The sequence below is a fragment of the Nicotiana tomentosiformis genome, chromosome 12, assembly GCF_000390325.3.
Source record: "Nicotiana tomentosiformis chromosome 12, ASM39032v3, whole genome shotgun sequence".
Taxonomy (NCBI): domain Eukaryota; kingdom Viridiplantae; phylum Streptophyta; class Magnoliopsida; order Solanales; family Solanaceae; genus Nicotiana; species Nicotiana tomentosiformis.
Window position 1 is genome coordinate 99156828 of NC_090823.1, and position 10865 is coordinate 99167692.

At 35.1% G+C, this 10865-nt stretch overlaps 1 protein-coding gene across 1 annotated transcript; it reads left to right on the forward strand.

Annotated features, from left to right (window-relative positions):
* Positions 1-5895: 5895 nt before the first annotated feature.
* Positions 5896-10190, forward strand: LOC104105211 (bifunctional nuclease 1-like). The gene is made up of 11 exons (XM_009613463.4): positions 5896-6147; positions 6608-6895; positions 7318-7488; positions 7589-7638; positions 7741-7797; positions 7874-7939; positions 8037-8111; positions 8543-8661; positions 8942-9033; positions 9795-9850; positions 10004-10190. The coding sequence occupies exons 2-10, from the start codon at positions 6625-6627 to the stop codon at positions 9845-9847; spliced, it is 954 nt and encodes a 317-aa protein (XP_009611758.1). The 5' UTR covers positions 5896-6147; positions 6608-6624; the 3' UTR covers positions 9848-9850; positions 10004-10190.
* The last annotated feature ends 675 nt before the right edge of the window (positions 10191-10865 follow it).

The following is a 10865-nucleotide window of genomic DNA, read 5'->3' on the forward strand; positions in this document are numbered from 1 at the left end:
CTATAGTGGCGTACGACCTGATTCCATAAGAATAATGTACACTGCCGAGTACAATTGGATTTATAGATGCATCTCATAATACTGCTGAGGCGAACAACTCGATCCTATAAGAATATGTTACATGATATTACTGAGGCAAACAACCTGATCCCATAAGAATATTGCTCAAGCGTTCAGCCCAATCCCATAAGAATATAAAACTTTGACGGATCAATGGCCCCACTCATGAATATACGTATGAGTTATGAAATTCAAAAAACTTTCGGATGAATACGCTCAATGCAGAAGAAATCCGTAAAAGGAAGTAGAATTTCCACTACTAATCAAGTAGCTCGTCAAGTATATGCAAGTCTAGTCTTAGGTAAAATATAAATTAAGGGATTTAAACAGGCAAGAATAACTCAAATAATGTAGTTAAAGCATAACGTAAGTCTAAGTTTACACGGACATGATCAAGAAATTCTAGCATACGTATAGACACTCGTCACCTCACACGTGCGTAGTTCCCATAACACGCAGCACATAAAAAATATAGCACATACAGCGTAAATTCCCCCTCACAAGGTTAGACATAAGACTTACCTCGCTCCGAAATTTGACAATCGGCTCCAATGCCTCTCTCTAATCTCAAACAATGCCAAACTATCCAAAGCTAGTCAAAAGAACATGCAAACCAATCAAAATATACTCAAAGACTCATAATTTAACGATTAGAAATAATTTCCAACTCCACACGAAAAGTCAACAAAGTCAACTCCTAGGCTCACGCTCCCCAATTCTGAAAGTGCTCGAACATAAATACTATCCATAATAGTACGAACTCAAATATATAATTTATTCCCAATTTCATATCCAATTTCATGGTCAAAACTCAAAAATACCATTTCTAGGTTTTCTTCTAAAATCTCCCAATTTCTTCATATTAAAATCCATACATGTTCATGAAATAGAATCAAAAGTGGGTTAGAAACACTTACGCTCAATAGGTGGATGATATAGCTCTCCAAAATTGGCTCCAAAAGAGAAAATGAGATGAAAATGAGCAAAATCTCGATTTGCTATCTTATGTTCTATGTAATCGCGGAAGCAACCTCGCGGTCGCGAAGGCCAAAACAGCCTCGCCCAGAAACCTTCCATCATGAATGCGATATCATCTCGTGATCGCAACCCTCATCTAGCCATGCCTACGCGAACGCGAGCCCAGCTCTGCGAACGCAAAGGCCAATCTTTCAGCCTTAGAAATTCATCATTCGCTACCGCAGAATCTCCCACGTGATCGTGAAAATCAACCCTCCAAACCAGGCCATCCCCACAACACATCGCGTTCATTATCCTCACCATGCGAACGCGAAGCACACCTAGATCAAGCACCGTTATCGTGATCCCCTAGTCGCGATCGCAAAGAACAAATTCTTCCCATCTCCATACAACACTCTGAAATCACGAGTCCTTCTCCTTGATCACGATGTACACCCCTAACACCAGAAACCAGCAGTCACAATATAAAGGAAAATGGTCTGAAACCATCTCGAAACACACCCGAAGCCCTCCAGACTCCGTCCAATCACAACAACAAATCCCCATACCTTATCAAAACTTATCCAAAGGCTCTAAACACCACGAATAATATCAAAATCATGAATCGACGATCAAAATCCTTCTTTTAACTTTCAAACCTTCAAACTTCGCCGAACGCATCCGAATCATACTTAGACATTCTAGGTTATGATCAAACTTCACTCACAAGTTCCAACCAACTAAATGAATCTATCCAAGGTTCTACAACATTGCCCAGAGTACGATAGCACCAAAGTTTACTCTAAGTCAAACTTAGCTAATTCAAAAACCTTCAAAAATGAAACTTTCCATCCGATCTCAACCCGAACATACGTCCAAGTCCGAAATTGCCTTACAAACCTATAGGAACCATCAAATCCCGATTCCAAGTTCGTTTACTCAAAAGTCAAATCTTGGTCAACTTTCCCAATTTAAAGCTTCCGAATTGAGAATTACTCTTCCAAATCAACTCCAAACATGAGCTAAGTCCCGAAATTTCCCACTTTTACCTAGCTGCAGATGGAGCAATTGTGAACTCTTGTTCGAAAAGATCTTAAAGCGATTCTATATGAATAAAGCACATCTATTGAGTGCCCCGATGGTTGTGAGATAACTTGATATACTTGAATATCCATTTCGACCTCATGAAAATAATGAAGAGCTTCTTGGTGTTGAAATACCATATCTTAGTGTAATTGGGGCATTAATGTATCTTGCCAATAATTCTTGACCAGATATAGCTTTCTCAGTAAGTTTGTTAGCAAGATTTAGTTCTTCCCCAACACAAAGACATTGGAATAGCATTAAGCATATAATTAGATACCTACGAGGACCAATGATATGAGTTTATTTTATTTAAATGAATCCAACTCAGCGTTAGTTGATTATGCAGATGCAAGATAAATATCCTATCCACATAAAGCTCGATCTCAAACAGGCTATTTATTTATATGTGGTATCATGCCGTTCAACAAAACAAACTATGGTTGCTACTTCTTCAAATTATGCAAAGATAATAGCCATTCATGAAGCAAGCCGATAATGCGTTTGGTTGAGACAATAACTCAACACATTCAGGAAACATGTGGTCGTTGTTTGACAAGAAATATCCGAACAACATTGTATGAAGACAATACTGCATGCATAGCTCAACTGAAGGGAGGATACATTAAAGGAGACAGAACAAAACACATTTCACCAAAAAAAAGGTTTCACTCATGAAATTCAAAAGAATAGTGAAATAGACGTTCAACAAGTTCATTCAAGCGATAATTTGGCGGATCTGTTTAATAAGGCATTGCCAACCTCCACATTTGAGAAGTTAATATATAAGATTGGAATGCATCGTCTCCAAAACATTAGGTGACATTTTCATTAGGGGAAGTAAAATATATACCACACTCTTTTTTCCTTAACCAAGATTTTAGCTCACTGGGTTTTAGCGGTAAAATTTTTAATGAGACAATAAGTAATGCATATTATAAATAACTATGTACTTTCCAATAGATTTTTTTCCTAATAAGTCCTTAATGAGACATGTTATTCTTTATATATATGGATATCCAAATAGGAGCGTTATGAATAGTTTATAGATATGGATGCGCATGTGTGTATAGCTTATGGATGGATTCTCATGCTTTATGTTCATCCCATGCACTATTTTATAATAGTAAGTCTTCACCTTTTATGCCTATAAAAAGCTATGTAAATGGAAAGACACACAAGAAGAAATAAAAAACTCCTTTATTCTATCTCTATTTGTTATATTTTATTAAATTATTTTTATTTCATAACACATTTATCTTTTTGGCATGGACGGAGACTCTCCAATAATTGATATTCGGACATATACAGTTAAAGTTCAATTGTTTCCATTTGTCACACTTCCTCTTGATAAGTTGTAGTCGTCGATTTATAGTAGATGGACCAGACTTTGAGTCCACAAGTTGACCAATGAACTAAACACAAAATTCAAGTAAGATACAAAGGCATCAACATCTAAATAATCTCATCCAACACGTTGCTTGATTTTTCTTTTGCAAGGCTAATAAATATTGGCGGCCACTGTTTCATTTCTGTGTCATTTTCCATGTCGATAGATATTTTCAATTGGCGATTTAGTTCATTAACATAACCCATTCTGTTGCATAATGGTAAAAACATTGCAAAAATATAAAAGTATCATTATAGAAGAAGAAGAAGAAGAACATCTCTTTCTTTTATCCGTCTTTAATTAAGTAATTGGATTAGTGATCCTTGCCAGTTGTTTTTGAGCAATAATAGAGAAACAAAGGCAATACGATGTGTTCTATAGAACGGAGAGTAAAATTTTTTTTTTTTTTTTTGTATAGTTTGTTAGATTAGTTAGTGTTTGATGGGAGTATTTGAGAAGAGGTTGTTTTGTCTCTCATTGGAAAAAGAAAGAAAGAAAGAAAGAAAGAAAGAAAGAGGTGTTTAAAAGCACTTCTTTGTCTTATATAATTTGAATATTTTCGAGGATGTTTCGGAAGGAAAGTAAAAATTGACTATATTATTAATAGTCAAGATTGGGCATTCACTTGGGGCAATTGGGCTTTGGCCAATTAAGTAGTCCGAAATTAATATTTTAGTCAACTATTATTTTATTAATTAATTTAAAAAAAAATTTAATTAAATTTTAGGAAAATATTTTTAACAGTTTTCTTTAAATTCAAAAAGGTGACTATTGGTATTAATAGGTGCATGTTGGCACAGACACCTAAAAAGGGTTTATGAATACCTTATTCCTCTCCAAAACGAAAATTATTATAAAAATAACGGTTTTTCATCTTTTTCTCTTTTTGCTATCTACAATTCATAAAGTTTGTTCTAGTGAAAATTCGAGTTAATTGTTGATATTCGAATTTCATAGGCTTTGTCGAATCTTGGAGGAATTCTTCCACAATCCCTGCAATAACGAAATTGGGAGGTTTAAATTCTTCAAGGATAGTGACTACACTATCAAGGCCTAATTATTTCGTCCCGTATTCTCCTATTTTTTCTAACATAGTTCGTATTGTATCTGTTTCGATTCATATAATATTTTTTTATTAAGGACTTCTAAAATATTTAGATAAATGTTTCATGTCTCATATTATATGATATATTTAATTGGACATAGAGCCATATGATGGTTTGGCTTACATATCATATTGATGATAATTGAAGAGAATATTAAATGGACAAAAAGGTTAGATTAGACCAACATCAGTTACTTATATATAACTCAATGACCTTAAATTGTTAAAGAGCTGAAAACTGATTTTGTGTAATATTTCAAATGCGATTATGTTGAGTTTTAAAATGTTAGTAATAAGCAGTATAAAGATAACAAGTGAAAGTGAAGTTGTTAGGGAAATGCCCCATTACTCCAAAAATCAAAATATAATTGCAACTATACCTTATCCATATAAAAGTAGACTTCTAATTCCCAAAACATATACAAGTGGACCTTATAAAAGTCAATGTTAGCCCCACAAATATAATTATAGTAACTGTATCTCGTAATCTATCTAAAACAGTAGGCAGTAGGTTATAAGAACTCATATCTATTGTAAAAATTGGTTACTTAGAATAGGACTTAGCAAAGCTTGAGGCGTGTTACATTGTTTTTACGGATATTTTGCTTACACGATAATAAATAAAATTAGGCATATCTTTCAATTATAAATTGGGAACATAACTAGCAGAAAATTCAAGAAAGAAACCTAGCATATAGGAGGAAGAAGAAGATTTAGAAAGTTGTTCATGAAAGTGTGTCTTTAGCTCTCTAAAGACGATGTTTATATAGGCGTTGCTCTAACGGCTAGTTAACAACTATATAACGGCTAGTTTGACTCTATTAAATACTTTAAAAATTACTAAATAGTAAGTAAATATAAATAACTTTTGAAAGAGAAAAAAGTTTTTAAACCAAGATGAACATTATCTCTTGAGATACCACTAATTTTTCAACAATTACTGAGCTAAGTAGTCTCAACATGCATAGTCAAACTTCAGTAATGTTTTACATCTCTTTATTTTTCTCGAATAATAGATAATGTAGGACTTGTATTCTATGGGTAGTACACACAACCAGGGCGGAGCTCAGCGCTAGAAATTTATACCGAGCAGATAGATTAAATATTTTATACTTTATACAAATATATTAAATATAACATTGTTAGATAATATTCACATAACAATTTCTATATACTTTATTTATACCATAATAATTTTATATTATTATTAATCCATTTTATAACTTCTATAATTAGCTTGTGGACCAAATAATTTCTATGGATGCCTATAAGTAGTCAGACTGTGTTCCCAATTATGTTAAATCTCACACCATTTCTTCTCGTTTATCCATTCACTCTTCTGTCGGCCTTCAATTATCCAATTCTATAGATGTTTTGGAGCTAACTTTTATTCTTTTTAGCTCTGGGAAAAACAATCTGACTATTCAATACAGTAATTCTCAGAAAACTCGATCATTTCTTCTTGTTGAAGCTATGAATTGATGATCAGAAGCTGTTGATTCTTACAGTTCTGCTGAAGATTAAGAGCTCTCTAGAGAACTTTATAACTCAGGTGTGATATATATTATTATTGGATGTAAGTAAATTATTTGATTGGGCACAAAGTTAAAAAAAGGAATGAAGGTTTTTCAAATTTGCGGTCTTAAACATGTTTTACTATTTGTGTGATTATAAAAACTTATCATTAAGTATAAAATTGGAAGTTTAATTTATTTATTTTTAAATTTATATTAATCGTTCCTTTTGGAATAGACTAAAAACGAAATAGTTGCTTGAAACTAGAGAGGAGGGAGTGCATATCATTTCTATTTTGTGTAATGTTTATCACTTAACTATGGTTAATTAATTTGTATCCATGTATGATTTCTTCCAGTATGATCTTTGTGTTTGTCTGTGTATAAGTCACCAATTGTAAAAAGGAAGCTACTACTAAGTGTTTCGCCAAAGTACAGGAGCAGTTACTCTTTTATAAAACTGAAGTAGTGGATTATAATCTAATCATTGTGCAATAGATTTCAAATTAGGCAAAATGAGCTCTCTACAGGGGCCTATTGTTTGCCCTGTGGTTTGCGGAAAGCGAACAGGTCCTGTCAATTCATCTATAGTAAAGGCTAAGATGCTGAGGAGTGAGTTCTGGGGATTCAATGGGATATCTAGCCGTGTGGCTCGTCTACCACGATCACGCGTAAGCAAGTTGATTGGTTGCAGTTTCAGTTCATCATCAAATGGCAATGGTAGCATGGCCGAGAATTTTAATGAAAGCGATGCTGATTATGTGAATTCTAGCGTGGTTGAAGCTGGTATGCTAATTTTGTTGTTCAGGGCGATATGTCTGCTGTGTTTTGACATTTTGTTTGCTGTATAGTGGTGTGTTGTTTGTTTTTGTACAAGTGGAGTAAACTATTTCTTCACTTAACATTGATGGAAAAGAGAGGATCTTGCTGAAGTTTATTTTATAAGTAAGGCAGTGAAAACCATTGATGAAAACCTTCTAACTTTTTTCGGGAAATGGTTTTCCATGATATGATGAAGTAATATTTCCTGAAAAATTTTCCCTATCTTTTCTGCTAGATTTCTGTAATAGTACTGTTTTGCTAAATTTGCAAGACAGTCAATCTTTCAACATTTAATGGATCAACGAAGCACGCTGCCAAGTCTCAACACATGTCAAAGTAAAAGTGTGGTACATTTTTTGTGATGACTTTCCTATTATCCTGTGTAGTTGAAGTGCGAAGTGGGAAAGATGGTTTCTTGATCAAGATGAGAGATGGAAGACATTTGAAATGCGTCCCCAGCAATCCACAGTGCGGTCATATACCTGATTATGCTCCACAACCAGCGATCGTACTAAGGATGGAGGATGGAACTGGGCTGCTTCTTCCTATAATTGTTTGTATGTTCATAATTCACTTATTGTTTAGTGAGGGCACATTTTCTTGGGAGTGTTTTCGATATAAGGCTGTCTAATGTTGTGTCTCCTTTTTATACAACAGTGGAGATGCCAAGTGTGCTGCTCATGGCAGCTATACGTAATGTCCAACTTGTACGTCTTCTGTTTCATATTGATTCTGATAAGGCCATTCAGTTACAGTAAGCATTGTTTTTATGCTGTTACTAAAAGGTACAAATATTGGCTCCATTTCAGGCCAGACCAACAATGTATCAAGTTTTAAAGGAAATGGTCGAGAAGATGGGTTATGTAGTAAGTTTGTTGTTTGTACGCTTACCAATTACTGCCATATCCTTTCAAGTTTAATCTGACAGGTTGTAATTTGAAGGTTAAACTTGTTCGAGTTACCAAGAGAGTGCACGAGGCATATTTTGCCCAGTTATACCTAACCAGGGTATGTATAAAATATACTAGTTGCAAATGTGACCCAAATGCATGTATATATTTTGTACTATGCAACTTTACGGACTTTCATGTGCTTGTGGTAACAGTTGGACAATAATGCTGAGAGTATTAGCTTTGATCTTCGTCCTTCTGATGCAATCAACATTGCTGTGCAATGCAAGGTATATTAGTTGGAATGTAATGCATTTTTTGACATATTTGATGGTAATGGACATTATTATTCCCAAGTTCTTACATGTTGTAGGCAGTCTCTGTGCATATGAATTTCTTCATTTGCAAGAGATAAATTGCTAATGGAATTGAAAAATCCTTTTCCACTTTTTCTAAGCTCATCTATCTCAATAATTTTATCCTTTATTTCTCATTTTTCCTCATCTATCTCAATAACTTTAGCTTCTAATCTCGAAAAATAAAAGAAGCATGTAGGATGAAAATATTACCCAATTACATGCACAATGCAGTTGCTAACAATCCCCTTTAAACCACAAACTGAAATTCCATTTACAATTTGGTGACTGTAGCTCGGTGGAATTACAATTTTTAACCAAAGAGAGTGAAGTATCAGGACTTATGTGTTTTCTAATTTTCCTAGGTGCCAATACAAGTCAATAAAAGCTTGGCGTATAGTGATGGCATGAGGATTCTTGAATCTGCAAAGCTTGCACTGCACACTGCCGCTTCAGATGGCCTATTGTTCAGTCAGCTTGACAGGTAAGTTGATATTCTTCAAAAATATTGGTCCAAATAAGTTGCATTTGGTACTTCAGTAGTCATCTATTGATTCTCCTGAATCTGTGTGCCAAACATGATTGGATCTAATATGGTGCATATCTTTTGTTTCTAGTATATAAGTGAAAAACAGTAGTTTGAAAATTCAAAACTAGCTGAAGCTCTAATATAACCTGATATGTCTGCATTCAGATATGAGAATGACGCCTTAGATATGCCTTTTTTGAACGAAATATAGTTCTAACTTGCATTATCCATTCAGACCCACTGGACACCCATCCATTGAAGCAAAGGAGTTTATTCTAGTGCGTAACATGCTGGTTGCTGCAGTTGAAGAACGATACACAGATGCAGGTAGACTTTGTTTACTTGTCTAGAAATTATGTGGAACATTAACATATAACTATCTTGTCGACTACCTTTCTTTTCATACGATTAAAAAACTTTTAGTTTTAGTTCTTATCGTAAGATGGAGAGTTTTACAGCTACAGAGAAACTTGCAGGGGGGTTTACAACTGGTAAAAGATGTTGTCATTATAATTTTTGTCGCCAACCACATTAATTTAGATATTGAGCCTGATAGCTGCAAAATATAACCAAAAAGTAGGAGCATTTTTATAACTGTTCCCTAGGATTTGGTCAATTTTGTTTCTATCTCTCTGGTTACTAAGTAATTGGACTGATTGCGTGTAGTAGTCAATAATTAAAGTAATTTATTTGTTTTTTCTATAGGACCTGAAATGTGGTCATCAATTTGGAATGCTAACCTCTTAGTTCTCACTAAGGATAAAAATGCCTTCATCCACTTGTGTTTCCTGAAAACTGCTCCTAACTCCGCGTAGGGTGGGGGTGGGTTCTTGCTTTATGCATTTTTAACATTTCTTCTTTTTCTGTCATGATCTGTACCCGGGGCTTTTAAACCCTTTGGGGACTGGGAGAGGATGAACTGGGTAGGTGCATGAAATGTCTTCATATGTAGCGCAAAAAATGTAAAATCGAGAGTCTATGTTTGCATTGTTTTCTACATAGTTGAAAACTTTTAGGAGTGCCAAGCTTTCTGCTGTTTGTAACTCGGTTAAAGCTTTTAATCTGCACTTGTCTATTGGGTATTGTAGCTCTTTGGAGGGACCAGCTTATGCAACTTCGCTCCGAGAAGAATTGGACATAGCAGGTGTGTTTTTCCAATCTTTTATCCTCAGTGTCACAAGTTTAGCAAATCCAGTTGTGTCTTCTCCTTCTTTATGCGTTCCTTCCAATTTAAACACACGTTGGGGTTCGGAGAGTACTTGAATTTTATAAGAAGCTTGCTTCATTTGTTTGACAGGATTGTTGCAGCTTGTTCAAGCAAGAACTCCTATGTGTATAGAAGCCATTCATCGGAGTCAATGCGGTCAACATCTTGAAGATCAATTATAGCTCTTCCCCAAATATGTAAAGAACTTGTAAATATATTGTATAAACTGTAATGTTAACGTAAATAAACCTGAAACTGGTAAAACTTGTTCCCGGCATGTCTAGCTAAGTTACAACAACGACAACAACCTAATATAATCTCACAAGTGGATCTAGGAGGGTAGTGTGTACGCAGATCTTACCACTACCCTGATGGGGGTAGAGAGGTTGTTTCCAATAGATCCTCGGCTCAAGAAGACGAAAAGAGACAATAAATCAATAACAGTAACAGAGACAAGAAAGATAATACCAGTAACCTAAGAATCAGAAAAATAGATGAAAAAAGCAATATCAATGACCAGTAACAATGGCAAGGTACTAGGAAAATGGAGCGAAGTATGAATATAATATGAACCACTAGCAGTCTAAGACAAGACACTGTCACACAAGCCTCACACCCAGTACAGAGTAGATAAATGCTCAACTACCTCTTAACCTTCATCCCTAATGCTCGACCTCCACATCTTCTTATCAAGGGCCATGTCCTCGGAAAGCTGAAGTCGCGTCATGTCTTGCCTTATCACATTTTCCCAATAATTCTTTGCCCGCCCTTTACCTTTTTTCATACCTGCCAAAGCCAACTGCCCATACCTCCTTGTCGGGGCATCTACGCTTCTCCTATGCACGTGTTTGAACCATCTAATCTTCGCTTCCCGCATTTTATCTTTCTTGAGGGCCACGCCCATCTTCACCCGAATAACTTCATTTCTAATCTTATCCAACCTTGTGTGTCC